The sequence below is a fragment of the Cetorhinus maximus genome, chromosome X (genome assembly GCF_964194155.1).
Source record: "Cetorhinus maximus chromosome X, sCetMax3.hap1.1, whole genome shotgun sequence".
NCBI classification, from domain to species: domain Eukaryota; kingdom Metazoa; phylum Chordata; class Chondrichthyes; order Lamniformes; family Cetorhinidae; genus Cetorhinus; species Cetorhinus maximus.
The window spans coordinates 9,743,021-9,764,119 of NC_135917.1; the positions used below are offsets into that span (position 1 = coordinate 9,743,021).

At 46.4% G+C, this 21,099-nt stretch overlaps 1 protein-coding gene across 5 annotated transcripts in view; it reads left to right on the plus strand.

Annotated features, from left to right (window-relative positions):
- fmnl3 (formin-like 3) overlaps positions 1–21,099 on the plus strand; it is a 170,684-nt gene that overhangs the window by 122,722 nt on the left and 26,863 nt on the right. For all 5 annotated transcript variants that reach the window (XR_013574129.1, XM_078534536.1, XM_078534535.1 and 2 more), the window contains 8 exons: positions 84–185; positions 881–1,136; positions 4,845–4,940; positions 7,352–7,476; positions 10,161–10,363; positions 13,988–14,222; positions 15,450–15,518; positions 18,829–18,909. Coding sequence is in view for 4 of the 5 variants with exons in the window: in XM_078534536.1 (XP_078390662.1) it covers positions 84–185; positions 881–1,136; positions 4,845–4,940; positions 7,352–7,476; positions 10,161–10,363; positions 13,988–14,222; positions 15,450–15,518; positions 18,829–18,909 (1,167 nt within the window). In the remaining variant the exon portion in view is untranslated. The remainder of the gene's footprint in view (positions 1–83; positions 186–880; positions 1,137–4,844; positions 4,941–7,351; positions 7,477–10,160; positions 10,364–13,987; positions 14,223–15,449; positions 15,519–18,828; positions 18,910–21,099) is intronic.

Genomic DNA, 21,099 nt, shown 5'->3' on the forward strand with positions numbered 1-21,099 from the left:
ACCTCCTGAACTATCTGGAAAGACAAAAGTGCTTTGTTTCACATGACTCAAACTTGAAACTGTCCTTCTTTCCCCCCCGACAGTTATCGGAGAGGCTTCAGGACCTGGAGAATGAAAATATGATGAGGGTAGCCGAACTGGAAAAGCAGCTACTACACCGGGATAATGAACTGGAAACGATAAAGGTAAGGTCTTCAGGTAGGGAATGGTGCATTGTCAATGCCTATTGAAATCTCAATTTAATTTAAAATGAAAGCAAGCTTGTCCAGAGTGGCAACTGCTGTCCACTTTAAGGAGGGGACAGATCAGTGATAACTTTAACTGTTTTCAATGGGGGTGATAAAGGAATTGCGCAAAAGTGTCAGTAAAGTATGGAGTAGCCTGATTAATGGTGTAAGTCGCTTAACTCCGTAATTTCCACTTTCTCTTGAGCCTTTTATGCATCCCTGTGCTGTAAATCTACTTTAGACTATGATGCTGGCCCCAGGAAAATCTGGACCCCGAATCGAGACCTTTTTGCCGGATTAACTTGGATGCAATTCTCTTGTACTCAGAAATCAGTCAAATATTGAAGATGGTTTTAGTGGCCTTAAAATAACCTTGACCAGAGTCAAGGTTGAGGATGCTACTGCTTCACAGTACAGAGCTTTTGGCCTCCTGGTTGCGGTTTCTTTGAAGCCATGCTGGAAGCTCCACGGCACAGCGGCTTTGATGATTGTTGTAGGCCTGGTGGCTTGCTTAGGCCATCCTGCCCACCTGGTTGAAGGAGTAGCCCACTCCCTGTTGTGTGTTTGAAACAATTTAAGCTCGTTGGAGAGCAACGTAACTGAACGTCAAGCACTATTTGACTGCAACCCATGCCACCTTTGTGCCCTTGCAGGAAACGTACAAGGATGCCAGTAGCCAGGTGCACACATTGCGGAAGATGATCAAGGAGAAAGAGGAGGCTTTGCAACGGCAGTTTCACCTGGAAAAGCAGCTGACGGATGTGCAAAGCGGCTCCATCGGCGATTGTCCTGATGGAGATCTTTCCATGCTGTCTCGATCTGCCATGGGTCTGGAACCAATCCAAAGCCTTCCTTCAACACCGATGCCACCAACCCCTCCCCCACCACCCCTTGCTCCACCATTACCAGGTAAAGCTACACTCCTCACCAGCGGTTCAAGAAGGCAGCTCACCACCACCTTCTCAAGAGCAGTTAGGGGTGGGCAATAGATGCTGGCCCAGCCATATCTTGTAAATGAATTTTTTAAAAAATTCAGAGATAAAAATGCAGGGGCAGGGTGGGGAAGGGGCAGCATTTCCACAGATAGTTGGGATGGGAGTGCAGGAAGTTTAGCGCAGAGATGTTCTCCTGGACAAGGAAGCTAAAGGTACCGCGCCTGTTCTGGCTACAATACTGCTGACTTTTGCTGGTAAGTACAGGACTGAATGGCCCTTAGTTGCCCACTGTTAAAATGGTGCCCACATCCAGTTGACATTAATAGGCCACAAATTTGCCACTTAAGTTAGGCCGCCCCTTGCTGAGGATCGGGCATCCTTTGCATTGCTGAAATGTAGCCTGTTAAAATAGCAACTGATATAAATGGCCTTGGAATGACAGAGCAAGTTGCTAAGCCTGATTTTCACTCCCCCATCCCAGCAGTGTTCCCTCCAGGCCAGCAGGTATTCAATCAGCCTTGGCGATTCCAGGGAACCTTCGTGACTTTGATCTGTTCTCGGAACCAATGTGCAAAGTCCTCGGTTTTCAAAAGGGAATTAAAGTCGGAAATAATGTACTCGGTTTGCCAAAAGCAGCCGGCATCACTCCTGAAACCTGTTATAAGCACTTATAATCAGGGGAATGGGAAACAAAGTAAATGTTGAACGAGTCCAGTTCTTTTCTGGCAGATCAACCCACATTCTCTCCATATCCTTCAATTCCTTCCCTCTCCACAAAGGCACCTAATTGCTTCCCGTGCTCATTTCGTCATGTCTAGTTCAGTGTTGTTCCCTAGTAACCAAATACTCTAGTTGCCCTTTGAGTAAGAAGATACTACCAGACACCCTTTCTTGTTCCTTTCCCATTTTAATGATCCTGAGGGAGTTGAAGCCTCTACCACAGTGAACATTTAGCCAGCATCAGTGCTGCTTATTTGCTCCATAGTCCCAACAAGTTTAATCAGGTTACCTTGAAGCCTTGCTTTTATCAGAAGAAGCCAGTTCAAATGTTCTTTTAATCTTTCGTCTTGACTTAAATTCCTTCCAAGTGCCACGTAAGCCTTCTCAGCTCTTTCCAAAAATGCAGTCGGTGGTGAGGTGAGGCCGATTTTCAAGGCTGTCCTGTAATCTGGCTGAAATCAATTTTGAAATTTGGGAGCTGTGGGCCTCGTGTGTCAACACTGCTGCTGCTTGTGTAGAGGAAATGAAAGTCCCTTGTCTCTGCCTAACTCCGCATGGTTGCAATGAGATCAGAAGTCAGCAATGTTCAAAGAACTTAAGGCCCTACTCAGTGTTTTGCAAGTGGAACACACAAAAAATAGTTGCCTGAGTTAACTTCTGAATGAATAAAACAGCCTTACTGAATTTCACCAGAGGAAATTAAACAAAAATATGACTTAATACACCTTTTAGTACACATGAGGAGTTAGAAATAGCCTACAAAGGATCAGATGTAGCATGAAAGCTGAAAATGGAAATCCCAAATGAGGAGAGATAAAGAGAAAAACACACGTACATGACTGTGAGCTGGAGAGTCACCTCTGCCCTGGTTAACTGATGGGAGGAATTTCCCAACCTTCTTTCAGATCAGTGATTGTTAGATTATATAGAAATTACAGCACAGAAGCAGGCCATTCGGCCCAACTGATCTATGTTGGCTTTTGTGCTCCACATGAACCTCATCTAACTCTATCTGCAATACCTTCTGTTGTTTTCTCCCTCATGAGTTTATCTAGCCTCCATTTAAAAACATCTATACTAGCCAACTCAACTACTCGTTGTGGTGCATTCTGCATTCTAACCACTCTCTGGGAAAAGAAATTTCTCCTGAATTCTATTGGATTTATTAATGACTTTCTTAGATTTAATAGCCCCTAATTTTGGTCCATTCCACAAGTGGAAACATCTTTTCTACGTCTATTCTAGTGAACCCTGTCATACTTTACAAAGCCTATGCAAAGTCACCCCTCAGCCTTCTAATTTTCTAAAATGGAGACCAGAACTGTGCACAGCACTCTAAAATACTCAGGAGGGTGCTGCATTGAGTTGGCTTTACAATCTCCTCTATCACCAGTGCCAGTGGCAAATCTCCCAATGGCACTGCCTCAGACAGGCCAATGGGAGTTTTGCCAGCAACTTCAAGAATTGGCAGGCAGTACATCTAATCCCTCACGCAAAAAACTTGCATGCCTCCTGATCCAACTGCTTGAACATATCCCACCTCCCAGCCCCCATGACCTTTCCTGAAAACCATCGATGAATGGTAGATTCAAGTGCTTTGTAGGGCATTGTGTTTACATTGGGCCTAATCTCAGGTTAACAATTGTGTAAATGTGTCTTAAAGGAATTCTTGATCCTATTGAAAATGGCAACATTTTACTATGAATGGTTACATTTCTTCACCACCCAGGGGTCTTATTGCTGCTCCTTCCTGGAGTGCATTCTGGGTAAAATTACCAGGCTAAAATTCAGGCCAAGTGTTACAATCCCTATTGAGACTGACAACCTTTGAAAAGAGATGAATTCCCCAGTGACTGACTCAAAGGATCACATGACAAGATTTCACATGTTAAGACTTTTGCTGTAACAAATACACTAAGATCAACATAGACTAGGCAACTAATGCACTAAACTACAGAAAAGGTATCCCCTAGTAACTTACAACCGAAAACCCCATGCCACGTTCAGATATTATTCCACATTTCTTGCAGAATTGTAGTTTTCACTTTGAAGTCCCAAGTTCTTCCTGGACCTAACAGGATCTCTTCTCCCTGCTTCATCAGGGTGAATCTTTCAGTGTCCTTTTAAATAACGTCCCCTTCACTCAACCTTTTAAGCGTAACCTAATGGACTTCTGGTTGCAAGGTATCTTCTGGTGATTCCGTGGTCTTTAACTCTGCACAGTCCTTGTTTCCTCAAACATGGGTTGTGTCCACACCAGTCCTCTGCTTCGTGGTTACCCCAAAAGCAGACCTGTTTCTTCTGCTGGGTATTAGCAGCACCTGTTGTGCATCATCTTCCTCAAAACGCTGCCTGACTGCCTCTGAGAGGCTGTAAGCAGCAAGAACAGCTACCTTCTCCTTTGTGTTTAGGAGTTAAAACTGGCACTTGACTTTCAATAAGTTTCAACCTGGACCCCCTATTCCCACGGCAGCCAGGTCACATGGCCCGTCTCCAGACAGGTTTCGTAAGAGGTCACATGCCCCTCTCCAAGCTACTTCATTTTACCTTGAATTAAAGGAGACAGTTTAAAACATAACCACCTTATGAATTCTCACACTCGTAACACCAAGTAATCAAAAAATACAGGACTGACTGCAGATTATTGGCTCAAGGGCTATGGGTTGCCCTCCACGGACAACGTTTTTTTAAATTTAAATGGTTGTGCAGTCCCAAATATCTCCAGCCTGTTGGTGTGCAGATGCGCCATCAATTGGCACTGATAGTGCCTCTGGAGCAGCCTCTTCCTGAATTGTCTCATCCTCTGGGCTCAAAGATGAAAGGAAGTGTGCGCTGGGATGTAGAGACATAAATTGCGCTTGAAGAAAAATAAATATGAAGCAATTTGAAATAAAATGTGTGTACGTTTTGCCAGGGCACATATGAATTGGAAGGATTTAATAACATTTACCTTTGCCTACAGGTCAAGCCCCCCCGCCACCACCACCACCACCACCACCTGCAGCTCCCCCATTACCTGGTAGTTCTCTCTCGGTTATCCTCAGTCATGGATTGTCAGGTAATAGTCCATGTGTTTTCTATTGTGATGAGACTTTTTGCCGGAACCACCTTTGTCAAAGAGCAATCTATGAAAAGGCCTTGGGTATATAAGATGTGGTTTTAACAGAAGTTTCTACATTAATTTCTGCTGTGTTTGACACAATGCAAGTGCTTTTTATTCTTCACATGATTGAAACGCTACATTTGGAGCGGTGATTCTATTTATTATTTTCCAATTTTCTTTTTACTCCCCTCCCTCTCCAAAACCTGTGTCTTGTCCCTATCTCTGTAACCTCTAGTGCCTATAACCCTCCCTATCTCTGTAACCTCCAGCCCCTACAACCCTCCCTATCTCTGTAACCTCCTCCAGCACCTACAGCCCTCCCTATCTCTGTAAGCTCCTCCAGCCCCCTACAACAGTCCCTGTCTCTGTAACCTTCTCCAATCCCTACACCCCTCCCTATCTCTGTAACCTCCTCCAGCCCCCTACAACAGTCCCTGTCTCTGTAACCTCCTCCAGCCCCTACGACCCTCCCTGTCTCTGTAACCTCCTCCAACCCCTACAGCCCTCCCTAGCTCTGTAACCTTCTCCAGCCCCTACAACCCTCCCTATCTCTGTAACATTCTCCAGCCCCTACAACCCTCCCTATCTGTAACCTCCTCCAGCCCCTACAACCCTCCCTATCTCTGTAAGCTCCTCCAGCCCCCTACAATCCACCCTATCTCTGTAACCTCCTCCAGCCCCTATGATTCTCCCTATCTCTGTAACCTCCTCCAACCCCTACAGCCCTCCCTATCCCTGTAACCTTCTCCAGCCCCCTACAACAGTCCCAGTCTCTGTAGCCTCCTCCAGCCCCTTCGACCCTCCCTATCTCTGTAACCTCCTCCAACCCCTACAGCCCTCCCTATCTCTGTAACCTTCTCCAGCCCTCACATCCCAAGATTGCTGCGCTCCTCTAATTTTGGCCACTTGAGCGTTTCCAATTTTAATTGTTCCACCATTGGCGGCCGCGCCTTCAGCTGCCTGGGCCCCAAGCTCTGGAATTCCTTCCCTAAACCTCTCTGCCTCTCTACCTCACTTTCCTCCTTCAAGACACTCCTTAAAACCGACCTCTTTGACCAAGCTGTTTATCACCTGTCCCAGTATCTCCTTATGTGGCTCAGTGTCAAACTTTGTTTGATATTCGTTCCAGTGTAGCGCCTTGGGATGTTTTACTATATTAAAGGTGCTGTATAAATGAGAATTGTTATTGGGGTTGTGGACCTGCAGCCACCATTAAGTGATAAATTGCAAGGAAACTATTAAAAGACTTGACAGTACTTAATCATGGTGAGCATTTTGGGTGTTTGGGCATTGACTATTATATGGGATGGGCAGCGGGCAGGAGGGGTGGAGTTTGGAGGGCTGGAATCCCTCATCGGCAATGCATCCTGCCTGATTTTCTGTTCAGTCAGGTGGGTTGTGTTAATGACACAAACTAGGGTTGTATTCCCTGGAATTGAGAAGGTTGAGGTGATTTGATTGAAGTTTTTGAAAAAACTAAGGGAAACAGATTGATAGATAGAGAGAAACTACTTCCACTGGGTGGGGGTGTCTTAGGACTAGGGGACATCACTTAAACATGAGGCAGACATTTCGGGAGTAAAATTAGGAGCCATTTCTACACACACAGGGTAGTAGAAGTTTGGAACTCTTCCACGAATGGCAGTTAATCCTAGGTCGATTTTAAATCTGAGATTGATCATTTTTGTTAGCCAAAGGTATTAAGGGCAAAGGCCAATATGGAGTTAGGTTGCAGATCGGCCATGATCCCATTGAATTGTGGAACTTGCTCGAGGGGCTAAATGGCCTCCTCCTGTGCCTATGCGATGTGATTCTCCCTCACTGACCTTGCTATACTGAACGTGCTGCACAGATGCAATGGACGACCTTCAAGTTCTAAAGGGAGAGACTCCCCAATCCTGCCCCATAAAATGCCCAATCCCGCCCCAGTATACTGAGAGAGATGAGTAATAAAACGATAAAAGGACTACCCATGCAAGACTATAGCTGCGATGAGAGTTGGAAAACTTGGCTGACGTTCACTGGAGCAGGGAAGTTTAAGGGGGAATGGAACAAATTTGTTCAAAATGGTGAAAGAATGTTGAGAAGATTAAGTGTAAGTGTCCAAGCATCACTCCTTTTACCTCACTTCAACATCATAACTTTGCGACATTGCACGCCATCTGTTCTAGGCCGCCTACACCCACCAGACATGAGTACCCACTGGAAAACCTGGAATTCCAAACCGGAGCATGGATCTCCATTTGTAGTGAATATCTGGAGTAGGGTTTGAGCGCTGCAACCCCTGACTCCGAGGTGCAAAATGCCTCGTGCTCCATCTTTCGTGTTGTGACCCGAGCTAAAAATCCTTTCTTTTCTCCTTTCAGCCATCCGGATAAAGAAACCAATTAAAACAAAATTCCGTTTACCGGTATTTAACTGGATGGCCCTGAAACCCAACCAGATCAATGGGACAGTCTTCACTGAAATCGATGATGAAAAAATATTAGAGGTAAGCTGGGTGACTCATTTATTATTCTTTGCCCACTGCACCCCCCCCCACCCCCAAACCCCCACCCTCACCCTTGCCTCTTTGCTTCAAGCAAGACCACAACAAGCAACTTGGGTCATTCTGCAGGGCTGCAAGAGCTCCGTAAAGGTCTGGGCACAGCTAGGCTTGCAGACTCATCTCCTCCGGCTGCCCACCTTCCCAACCACCAAAACCTCCCCCCCCCCCCCCCCCCCTCCACCACCACACCAAATAATATTGAACACTGTAAGTGGCCCGATTAACTTTGTCTTTATTAAGTTCTCTTTCACTATTTCAGACAGTGGACCTTCTGTCCCATCCGTCTTGCTGCATAGTCCTGGCTCTGAATCTCCACAGCCTGAGATCAGCTCTGTGTGGGTTCGACGATAATGGCGGGATGTTGACTGCAGACCCGCACAAGTGCACACAACATTCAGTATAACTATAGAACAAGTGTGAAGGGAGGGTAGACAGTGATGAGATTGTGTCCAATTCAGAAAGATGCTACAAATTGAAGAGCCTTGGCCAGGTGGACCCCAGAATGGGTGAAGAATTAGAATGCAGTTGTCCGAAGTGTTTTGAAGCATCCTGCTGGAGCAGGAGCTTTTTTCCCCCCAAGGCTGTGGTTGACGTTGGGGTAAGACATTACATTGCATCTGCCCAGTGCTCAACCTGGCCTAGGCATACTGGCTGCATTAAATAGGACAGACTCCAGTTTCCGCCCAGTAGAGATCGGAGTGCCTTCATGAGAGAGAGAGGCTGTGTAGAATATCTTTCTGCCTCAAAGTTGATGGTGGAAACCAGGCCAGTGGAGCAGGCAGTTAAAATGGAGTGGGGGACTTTCCCACTCCTCCTTGCTCTGACATGACCAACTGTATTTTTAAATTGCAGGCAGAAAGGACACCCCCAAGCTGGCGGGTCCTTTTTAAACAGGCAGGTTGGACTCTGAAGGCACCATCTGCCGGTTTAATTCGAGGCCTAAGCTGGGGAGCAATGGTGGCTTCCCCAAGAGGCCAAACCTGCTGGGAACTGGATCTGGATCGAGGCCCAGCAGGGTAAGTTTCCAAGTTACCTTGTGGGGCCAGGAGGAATCCTGGCTATCTTGGAGTTCCCTTGCCCAGGAGCCTCCTTTTCCCACCCTTCCACCCTCCACCTCCCCAGCCCCTGATCACAACCCCCTTGCTTATCTGACAGCCGAAGGGCTTGGCCCTAGTGATGGCCTCCTGCTGCCTGGATTCCTGCTCCCATCTAAAAAGCCAGGCAGTGATTCCTGCCAGATTCGTGTGGGAGTCAAGGGTCAGAATAGTTAAGAGGCCCGGGAGTCAACATCCTGCCATGCCTCGGCCCCTCCGCCCACACACTCTGATTCTGCATGCACTTGAAAATCGAGGCCCTTATGCCTATAGTTGTATCGTGAGCCTCTCACATTGTTAATTGGTCTGCGCAAACCATCTAACACAATGTCATGGACCCATCAGGTGGAGAATAGCATTCCACTTGTTTTTGGCGACCATATTCATTGTCCATTCTCCTTTTTCATCAGCCCTTCATCCACTCTGCCCAGGCTTTGCGCCCTGCAAAGTTTCTCATTTCTTTCTGAAGCCCACCTAAAGTACTCCAGCGCAACTTCCAATTCTGCCACAAAGGACCACCTACCTCTGCTCCCTCACTGCTTCACCACCCTGTTGCCATATCTTGAGGCTTTACTCCTACAACTCTCCTCAGTCCCGGACTCTGTTCTTGCATCCATGCCATGTTCCCTGTACCTCTGTAGTGCCATGCTGGTTCATGTCCAGTGATGTTGATACTGCAGGCTTTCCCACCCACACTCGCTCACCATTGAGCCACTCGTCCCACTGCTAGTCCCCCACCTCACTCAAGCCCTGTGCTAATGGGGTCTCTTGTTTTTGCCTCTCTACTCAGCCCAGCAACCCCCCATCCCAAGCCTAAGGCCCTGCTGCCTAAGCAACCTCAGGACTCACCACACCCTCCCAGCCTCAAACTTAGTGTTCCATGCCCCTCTCACCACCCCCACTGCCATCCCCTTTTCCCTGTGCCAACAGCTCAGTATCAGGCTAGTCAGGACAGCTACTCTCCATCTATCCTAACACCAAGAGGAATTGGCCAACAGCAGAGCTAAACTCAAGGCCCCTTACCACCACTCACTACTTTGAAGCCTAGACCCCCTCCACCTGCTCTCCCCGACCCAGATCTCATCAACTGTCCCTCCCCATTCCCAGGCGCGCTCACTATTCTCTCTCGAGCTCCCAGTCCAGCTCCAACCCCATTCTCCCTCACCCGCACATGCTACAACTTCCAGACAGCCTCTGTCTCCCTGCCTGATGCCTGTACTCGCCTCCATCAAGCATGTGAGGGAGATGGAGAGAGTGGCAGATGTACGTTGGACAAATGCAACGGAGGGAAGGAGTGTAACTTGCAGAAAAAAGGAGACATAGGGTGGCATCAAGAGTCAAACCGAGAGAGATGGAGAGCAGTGAAAGTGTGCGAGAGGTGGAGTAAGAGAAAAAGTGGAGCACAAGCAGCAAGGCAGAGAGAAGGTTTTAAAAAGAGAGGCAAACTTTGGGGAAAAAAATTCCTGTGAGCACGGGATACCGCCAGGTATAAAATAATAATAAAGGTATTTATCCAATCACTTTGTGCTGTAGGAGCTTGACATGGATGAATTTGAAGACCTCTTCAAGACGAAAGCCCAGGGACCCTCCATTGAAATCTCCTGTCAGAAAAGCAAAAGTGCGCAGAAAGCACTGAGTAAAGTGACGCTGCTCGAAGCCAACCGAGCAAAGAATCTCGCCATTACGCTGCGCAAGGCTGGCAAGACAACTGAAGAGATTTGCAGGGCCATTCAAATGTATGTTGTAAAGCCTTCAGACCTCTTTGATTGTGTCACTTGAGTGTGAAGTGTGGGCTGGCAGCTGCGTACATTTTGCATAAATCGTTTCGCTCAACCTTTTTACGCCCCCCCACCCTCCCGCCCACCCCAGTGCGTAATTGCTCCCGGTTTCCGCCTGTATCCAGTCTGTCAGGAAGGACTTAAGACTCGCGGTTTATCTCACAGACACAACCATTGGGAGGGATGGGGAGAGGGGAAGGGTGTGTCCAACCCCTCCAAATATTTCTACCATGAATTATGCCCCCAGCTCCACTTCAAATCCTGCAGTTGCCCTGCCCACTCCACCCCTTAATATGTAACTGTGTTTCTGCTGTATTGTAAGGCAACTAAAATATTGGGGCTGTAAAATTTGAGTCACTATCCCACTGGTTATTCATGAGTGAAAATCAGTCCAGCCAAATAAAGAGGGCCTACTTTTGTTTTGTAGTTCCGATTTCACCTTTACCAGATTTGCCCACTTGAGAAATGGACGACATCTCCTGTTGCCTCATATTCTCCTTCCTGCCTTTCCCAGAAGCTATGGGGCTACTGTGGCTGGCATTGTTAGTGAGGCAGAGTCTGTTCCCTTTCCCTTCCCCCCTCGCCCATCTCTGACTAAAGTTTCCTGTGGACATGTGACTCAAGCCTCTGGCTTGACTGGTTCAGACTATGGGAAAGCCAACTAGCTCTGTTGATAGTAAATGCATTTGCACCCCACCTGCCCCACAGACCCCACATCCCCCCACTTCTCTGTACATAACACTGGACATCAGAGCTGCCCATCTTGGCCATTTGCTGGTTTTCACTTCATGGTCGTTGCTTGACATTCACCGATCTGATGCTTCACTACTTTCGGTACAGTGTGGTTTGCTGCTAATGAGCGACATTCAAATCTGCCTTAGCATTTAAGAAAAAGTAAGTTCTATTTGTCCGTTACATTTTTGCAGTTTTTCTCCACCTGCTTTTTCCATCCCTTCCGTCCACAGAGCTGGGTGGGAATGCTGCAACTCTGCAGGCACTGCCTTATCACTCCTTGCCTTCCTATAAGGTAATGTGGCAGTGTAGGTGGCCCCACCATTAAGCTTGATGGAGCTCTTGCTTGGTTATTGACCCTGCTGCAGCATTTTGAGCTCCAAGGGTCTCTTTGCAGATAGACATTATTGTCCAAATAGGATTGTCCGCACAAGCCACTTGTTTCGGTGGAGCACGCGCTACAACCTCTGGAGAAGCTTGTGGAGGGCTCCCATCTCCCAGATCTACATATTTGTGGACAAAATGTCTGCACTGCAGTCTACCATGAAGCATGTAGAGCACCAGTGGTGTGTGCAGTGGAGACCTCATAGGCATAGCTATTCGGCACAGTTGGGCCATCCCTTGTGAATGCTTCAACACCTAGAGTGACTGTTTGGGTCCAGACTCCAGTTCCACCTCAGTTGGAAAACAGTTGCACAACCTTGATGCTGAGGTCCACAGACCATGTAGATGCCCAAAGCTGTACCGACTGATGGATCGTTGGTCAGAGTAAAGCAGCGAGCCTTCTGTGGGAACGCGCATGAACCAATTGAGTTTCTTGGCTCGGTGCCAAGTCTAGGCCATCGAGCGCTTCTGCAGCAGTGAGGGCAGATGTGCCAGGAGGCAGGCAGAACCAGGCCGCTAGATACAGCTAGACCCCTTGGAGTTCCTGTGCCACTGCAGTCCCGGCAGATCTGCAGGGGACCCATGCAGCCCACCAGCATGCCAACTCCTGGCATCCGGGTATCAGGAGCAGTATGATTGATGGTTCACGCCACATGCACATGAGACACAAGGTGGGAACTAGTGTGATATTCATTAAACATGAGATGGTAGAAATGAGAGCCCAGACGCGTTCTCGGTAATGTTACCCAATGGGCAATTCATCTATTCAATCTATATCCCCTGTTGTAGTGGAGACATTTAAGTCTTTTTTTACAATGAGTGAGTTACTGCCAACGCTGTGGAAACAAACAAAAGAATTTCCTATGGAATGAAAGGAATGTGTGTGAAAGGAATGTCCTATGCATGCGTTAATGACCAAAAGCAATTTTCAGCTCAAAGACACTCAACTCAAACTCCTTGGGATTGCATCGAGTTGTCTCTTGTAAGAGTGCACCGGGGAATAGCAGCTCCAGCCTAAGAGTTATGAGAAGACAAAGCTGGGATTGGCAAGACACATGCCCGTTTGGAGTGTTGGCATTTTGAAGCAACTCCCAGCCAGGCTCTTTGGAAAGCACCACGTGTTGGTACCTGCTGCAGCAGTCTTCCTCCTCGCACTTGCACAGCTTGTTCCTTGTCCTCATTCTGGGCCTTCAGCGTTGCCATGATTTGTGCCTTCTGCACTTTCCTCTCCCTTGGGAGAACAGCATTTTACAGCATGCTTCCAAGCAATCATTTCAAAAATAGTTTTGGGGTTATACTGTGCAGGAGCTCCCTTCACTCGATCCAGACTTCTGAAGTGCTGTGTGAAGATCCCAATTGTCTGTTGGCTGATTGTCTTTGTCCTATTTTGATCAAACTTGGAGAGTGCTATTGGCTTCTCTCAGTGCCACAAAATGACAATTGGCTCTTGACAAGTGGTATGTCCAGTAGTGTCCGCCAATCACAATAGCCTTGGACTGGACTGGTGGGCACCACATGATCTTAATCCAGGGTCACCCTGGCATGCACAAGTCCTTGGCCGAGAGGCAAGCAGCCAGAGAACTGTCATCGCGCCACCACCCCTCCTTGCCCCAAATCCGCAGGGTGATGCAAGTGTGCCACAGCTATGCATTGAACCAGAATATTTTGGATCTTAATTTAACACTTTCCAATGTACCTACTGCAGAATCTGACAGTATAAATGATGGATGGAACATCTATTCACTAATAACTGGACCTACAGTCTTCCTTGTTGTGTTAATGAGCTTTGTTGTACCAGATTTTCAGCAGTAGTTTGCAAGGGGCACAAAACTTGCAGCAGTGGATGCCCTAAGCCTCCGAGCAGCCAATCTTCCTTTCCCTTCAAACAATGATGGCACTCTAGGTTCACATTTAAAATGAAGGCATTGTGTGCGCTCCTGGGAAGTAGGCATTTCTCTGCATAATTCTGACCAGCCAAGTGCACGCCCACTGATCGAGCGAAAGCCTTCACAATTTGCCTGGGGCACTGCCACATGCCCAGGGGCCCAAACTCCCACCTGGGCACAGTTGGTAACTTCTTGCGCCCTTGGGAAGCCAGCAAACGAATATTGCCACCGGCTCGATGCAGGAACGCTGCAAAAAAAAAAGAAAAGTTGTGAACTGGATTTTAAATGCCAATTTTGCCCGCATTCGCAAGCTGAACAAATGCCAAGACATGAGTTCCGCGCTATAGCAGCAAGCAGCCACTCCATGCCAAGAAACATTTTGCAATGCGTGATAAAGTCGGGCAGAAGGTGCGTGCTCTGCCACGTTGTTGAAATGACTCGCTTGAACGGTAGATGAAAAGGGAAGCCCCTCTGCCCTCCCTCCACCTCAGCGTAATTTTCAGTTGTAAAGTCTCTGCTGACTGTCTTGTGATTTGAGTTCGGTTTAGTGGACTAAAGCATTGCCTTGGCCCTCTTGTAGGTACGACTTGAAGACCCTGCCCCTCGACTTTGTGGAGTGCCTGAATCGCTTCCTGCCTTTGGAGAACGAGGTGAAGCTTCTGAGGCAGTACGAGAAGGAGCGGAAGCCACTCGATGAACTGTCCAACGAGGACCGCTTCATGCTGCAGTTTAGCAAAATTGAGCGCCTGTCTCAGCGCATGACCATCATGACATTTGTTGGGAATTTCTCCGAGAATATTCAGATGTTGAATCCGGTAGGTCTCCCGTCATCTTTAAATCAGGGGTAATGTGGGGAGTGTGGGTGGATGGAAGGGGCAGCCATATTTCCAGTGTTTAATAGACAGAAAAAAATGCTAAGTATCAGGGCAACTTTTAAATAATTCTCTCATGGGATGTTGACATGCCAGCATTTGTTGCCCATCCCTAATTGCCCTTGAACTGAGTGGCTTGCTAGGCCAGTTCCGAGGGCAACTAATAGTCAACCACATTGCTGTGGGTCTGGAGTCACATGTAGGCCAGACCAGGTAAGGGCAGCAGATTTCCTTCCCTAAAGGACATTCTTTCGCGTTATCAACAGTCACAGATTGCAACTCTTTCGAGTACAATCACAGTTCTTGGTTTCCGGGAGTGGGACATGAACCCACAACCCCCCTAAAGGACATTAGTGAACCAGATGGGTTTTTATGACATTCGATGATAATTGCCAATCGATGCTGGTTGTCATGGTCACCATTACTGAGACTAGCTTTCAGCTATAGATTTATTAATTGAATTTAAATTCCACCAGTTGCTGTTATGGGATTTGAACCTGTGATTCAAACCCGAGCATTAGCCTGGGTCTCTGGATTACTAACCCAGTGACAATACCACCAGGCCGTCGTCTCCCCCGCCCCTGACAAAATTCTGTATGTTTCTGAATAAGCTCCCCAGTATTGGTAAACACACTTTTGTGGTCCTGACCTCTCATGGACCAGGAAGATCACAAGCTCAGTCACCCAGGCTCAGCATTCGGCCAAGACAGTTGCCCTCGGCATTTAAGACTTTGAATATTGGTTAACTCAGCCACTTTGTATGATGGTGGCTGGTCTATTTTTCAGCTAGACAAAAATGGCTACAGTTTATTTTTCTACAAGGTATCTCCCAAACCTCTCCATTGTTCTCCAACTCAATCCTCCTCCCTTCCATCATGCTCTGCCTCCCTATTCTCCATCCAATTTTTCCCTCCTAACCCCCCGCCCCCCACACCCCATCTTTCTCTTCACCTGCAGATTACTGATGTCGATGACCTCAGGCTCGTCACTTGATGTCTTTGGCCATCAACTGTTCATAGCATTTACTTCTGAATTAACTGGTTGAATCCCCTAAATATTGTGTTCTAATATATTTATACAATGGGCTTTATACAATTAGTATAGGAGATTAACATGTCTATCCCAATATATATTGTCTAAAAGATACTTTTATAAAATGTTTTCTTCTAGCAACTGAATGCAATAATAGCAGCCTCTGCATCTATTAAGACCTCCCAGAAGTTGAAGAGAATGCTGGAGGTGAGTGTGCTTTCATTGTGGTTCCAATCAAGATGAGATCTGCACAGTATTTCTGAGCATCCATGAATTCAAACTCCAGAACGATTTTGCCCACATCGAGTTGCCAGACTCCGCTGTGCTGGTGCCACGCGGTTCTGCAGGGAAGGGTACATTTGAAGATCAGTTACCATGTGTGATTCCTGCCTATTTCCTCATAGTAGATTATTGTTGTCAGGTGTTGGATACCATTCAGTAGGTCTGAATGAAGCTTTTGTAGTCTTAAGTAGGTTGCCTGCATGTATTTATTAATTACAATAACTATGTAACATATAGACAGTAAAGGGATCAAGTTAGGAGCTGTCTCCATGCTTGCTTGTGCACATGGCTCTGTCCAACACTAGACTGACCCCTAGGTGTGGGTCATGTGCTCTCTTACATCAGTGTGGGCAGTACTGTACTCAGTCACACATTAACCCTATATGTGCCAGACCCTTATACTACAGTTTTGACCAGCCTAAAGAGAAAGACTTGCATTTCGTAAGCGCCTTTCATGACCTCAGGATGTCCCAAAGCACGATGCACCCAATGAAGTACTTTTTTGAAGTGCGGTCATCGTTATAATGTAGGAAATGTGACAGCCAATTTGTGCACGGCAAGCTCCCACAAACAGCAATGTGATGATGACCAGGCCATTTGTTTTAGCGAGGTCAGTTAAGGGATAAATATTGGTCGGGAAAACTCTTCAAAATAGTGTTTTTTGCGCCCATCTGAGAGAGCCTCATTAAGCGACTCTAACAAAGCAGCACTTCCCCCAGTGTTGCCCTGAATTGTCCATACAGACGCCTCTGGCGTGAGTGCTGAACCCGTGACTTTCTGGCTCAGAGGCGGAGTGTTATCCACTGAGCCACAGCTGACACTGGGTGGGTTGGGAGCAAGTTCTTGATCTCCAGGACAAAGGATTAGAAAGAAATCTCATCCACAATTGGAGAACTGGTTTAATTGCACCCTTTGTAGTTGTATTTACATGACTATACCAGTGTAAAAACAGATTTAACACCATCGCAGTACACTTACTTTAAGCCCCAATGACTGTGCAGCCTTGTATGTTGATCTGCTTGTCACTAGACTTGAGAACTGCTTGAATCCAGCTTCTCTGCTGCAGAACAGTCCTGGGCACCACATCTTGGAAAGGAGACATTAACCTTGAAGGGAATGCAGGATTACGGTTGAGAAGAAGTTACACAAACTAGGGTTATATTCCCTGGAATTTAGAAGGTTAAGGTTATCAAGATATTAAGTAGTACAGATAGGGGAGTTAGAGATCAACTATTTTCACTGCTTGGGGATCCTAGGACTAGGGCAGCATCATCTTAAAAAAGTAGAGCAAGACCTTTCAGGAGTGACATTTGGAAACAATTCTACCACACACAGGCTGGTAGAAGTTTGGAACTCTTTCTGCAGATGGCAATTGATGCTGGATCAATTGTTAATTTTAAATCTGAGATGATTAGGTTTTTGTTAGCCAAAAGTATTAAGGGATATAAGGCAAAGTCAGACATATGGAATTAGGTCACAAACTAGCTGCGATCTCATTGAATGGTGCAGAACAGGCTTGTGAGGCTGAATGGTGTCCTCTTGTTCCGATATCCCAACAGTCTCCTCTACCCTGTCATTTGAAAACAACGTGCATTTATATCGCGCGTTTAGCTGAATGAAGCACCCCAGGAGGGTTACGAAACAGAATTTGACCCCGAGCCGCATAAGGAAATATTAGGTCAGGTGACCAAAAGCTTGGGCAAAGAGGTCGGTTTTAAGGAGTGTCTCAAAGGAGGGAAAGAGAGAGAATTCCAGAGCTTTGGGCCCAGGCAGCTGACGGCATTACATAAATCTGTACACTTACAAGCTGACTAAAGAAGCTCTGAAAGTATGCCAAAAAGATACATTTGGGGAGCAATTTTTAAAACAAACTTGAGAAGCTTAAACTATTTCAGAAGTGAAAAAAACAACTTCTGATTAGAATGGAGTGGGAAGTAGGGGAAAAGATGTTAAATTATTTTCATGAAAACATTTGTAAAAATGTATACAGAAAAAGAGACCACAAATCAATCCTGAAACGACTGTTTTTATGACGAGTTCTACACATCGTGGAAAAACAGCAATCTTTGCGTTTCAGAGCTTTGCTTATTACTTTTATTCACTTGACTTGCCTGCCCACAGTGATTGGAGACTAAACTGGGATCACGTCCAACTCCTGAAGGGTATCTGAAGTACCTGCTAGTGTTTGAGTGTGCGTGCCAGTGTTGCTTAACTAACCTGACGCCCACAATCCCAGTCAATGTCCTCTTCAAGGTTCTGTCTCTGCTACAGTGCTGGCAGCATTACATCGAGTGAAGATGGTGGGATTTCAACCACACTGTAGTGAGCAATTGTGGAGTGGAAACTGGGGACTACTCAAAAGATAGTACTGGAAGGAAGAAAGAACTTGCATACATATAGCGGCTCTCCTGACCTCGGGACATTCTGAAATGATTCACAGCCAATGTAATACTTTTGAAGTGTGGTCAACTGTTGTAATGTAGGAAACGTGGCAACCAATTTGTGCACAGCAAGCTCCCAAATAAAAGCGATAATGACTAGATGATCTGTTTTAGTGAGTATATATACTCACAGCACAGAAACAGGCCATTTAGCCCAACAATTCTCTGCTGGTAATGTTGGATACATGTTGATCAGGCCACCAGGGAGAACGCCCCAACTTTCACTATTGTCCGTGGGATCTTGTCTCACTATTGTCTGACCAACTGAGAGGGCAGACAGGGCCCCAGTTTAACATCTCATCTGAAAGACACCACCCCTTCTGAAAGTGCAGCACTGCCTCTATACTGCACTGGGGGTATCACCCAAGACTGTGTGCAAATAAAGGCTGTCTAAGGAACCCCAATTGTGGAAATGAGTTCTGCTTGTTCAGTGGAACCTCTCCTAATAGTTGCCACCTTTTTACTGAAGGGCAATGGAAGGCAAAGGTAAAGGACAGCACTGACACAAAGGACGCCCCCCTCCCCACCCCCCAGCTCCGTCAACATCCTACAGCTGGATAGGCTGCAACTGGAGCAGCAGGTCCCCCCAGGGCCACAGGTGAAGGGGAATAGGCCACAAGTGCCTGTATTATGAATACCACTGGCCTGTTCCATAAAGGGTTGTGTGTGTGTTAATAGTGAACTCTTTTTGCTCACTCGTAGATCACAGCTGCTTTTAATGGTGCTGTACTTTATATGGAAACGACAATTCTCTAATGTACCTAGTAATGTGTCTTTCTCCTCCCTCTTCCTAGATTATTCTGGCACTTGGTAACTACATGAATAGCAGTAAAAGAGGAGCTGTGTATGGCTTCAAACTTCAGAGTTTGGATCTGGTATGTATTGTATCCCATTCAGTTGCTGCAGGGTAATGTATGCTGAGGCCTCTTGTTCTAAATACAAGCAATCTGCTTCATTAGGATAATCGTGTGGTAATCTATTTGAAGTGGACAGACTTAGAAAGTGCCCCATCCCCACAAAATAAAGCCTATTTATTTGTGCAGGCAGCCCAAACTGGCATTTGACCCTAATCTTGACTTCCTTCATCTTTTTCAACTTGGGTGATTTTTTAAAAAAATTCTTTCACGGGATGTGGGCCAACATTTGTTGCCCATCCCTAATTGCCCTTGAACTAAGCGGTTGGCTAGGCCATTCCAGAGGGCAGTTAAGAGTCAACCACATTGCTGTGGGTCTGGAGTCACATGTAGGCCAAACTAGGTAGGGACGGCAGATTTCCTTCCTTAAAGGGCATTAGTGAACCAGATGGGGTTTTTTTTTTAAACAACAATTGATGAAGGTTGTTATGACCACCATTACTGAGACTAGCTTTCAATTCCAGATTTTGTTAATTGAATTTAAATTCCACCAGCTGCCATGGTGGGATTTGAACCCATGTCCCCAGAGCATTAGTCTGGGTCTCTGGATTAGTAGTCCAGCAACATTACTGCTAGGCCACTGTCTCCCCCGATGTGTGACTTTGTGAGACTTCGATCGTTCCTGAACTTAAAAGAAGAACCTTTCTCACAGTAAAAGACAGCAGTGAGCTTGTGGCCCGCAGTGTGGATATTTCGGGTCAGTGGTTTAATGAAGAGTGCAGCAGCCTCCCCAACGGCACATTTTAGCCCTGGTGCCAGACGGCGCTCGTGAGTCATCGCTTTTCTGATCTCAACTCACCCATGAGTTGGCCATGTCTGAGGTTGTGTGCAAGGTTGGTTTTATAATGTGCCGAAGTTCAGAGACCTTGAGGCCACCTCATGTTTGCACCTTATACAGTCCGTCGTGAGGAGACTTGCATTGAGAGAGGAGATATTCACCCAGCCAGTCTAGACTGGATGTGACCACAAGTTCCAGAGAGAGTCCTGTAACGGTTTGATTTCCCTCTCCCCACCCCCACTTTCCCCCGTGCCCCCTCACCCCAGGATTAGTTGTTTCTGGACAAACACATAACTTTGGCTAAATATAGAAGCTCAGTTTATCAAAATCACATTCCATTCACTTGCAGACTTTAGTGTTTACTGACCGTAACAGGATGTGCTTGCCAACTGTTTATTTCATAGGCTTGAGTGTTAAAAAAGCAGCCAGAGCACTGTCAACATTTCAGCCTGTGATCCACGCATTTAAAGAGGTTTTGGGGAGTGGGGGTGGGGGAGAGTAAAAGCAGGAAATGTTGAAACTAGACAGCAAACCAGAAAGCTGGGAGGGGAGAGGCAAATTGTTGTTTCAGGGATAGAACTTTTGTCCAGGCCCATCTGAGGCATTGATTTTTTGTTTCTCTTTTTTATTTGAAGCTGATTGGCTTGTTGGGGGGATCCCCCAGCCTATTCAGTCATACCCCCCTGCCCCGTAACGATTTTCCATTCTGTTAGCTGGAAGGCAGAGAAAGCTGATCTGATCGAGGCATTTGAAATGTTAAGATTTGATAAGGTAGCTACAGAGAAACTGTTTCCTCTGGCGGAGGAATCCAAAACTGAGAGCTAGGTGAAATCAGGAAGCACTTAACTCACACAGTAGTGGAAACCTGGAACTCCCTCCCCCAAGAGGCTCCTGATGCTGGAAGGCAATTGAAGTTTTCAAGACCGAGATGGATAGATTTTGTTGATTCAGTGTATCAAGGCATATGGAGCAAAACCAGGAGAATGCAGTTGAGGTACAGATCAGCCATAATCTAATTGAATGGCAGAATAGGCCCAAAGGCCTGAATGGCCTCCTCCTGTGCAAGATCCCTCTGGGGAGTCGGAGACATTTCGTGAGAGGCAGTTTGTTGTTTTTTTCACTTTAGATTTCCAGCATTCACAGTTTTATTGTCTTCCACCAAGGCACTTTTTAAAAAAAATCTGTTTCTGTGTAAAATGTTCTCAAAAATGATTTATTTTTCCCAAGATTAAAACCACTGCCTTTTTACATTAAATAATCTCGAGGTTGCCAGTTGGCGATTTGTCATCCCTTATTGGCAACCACTGGAATCCAAGCACGTTTTCTGAGAGACAAGTTCAACTACATGGTTAATCTTTTTTGAAACCAGCTCT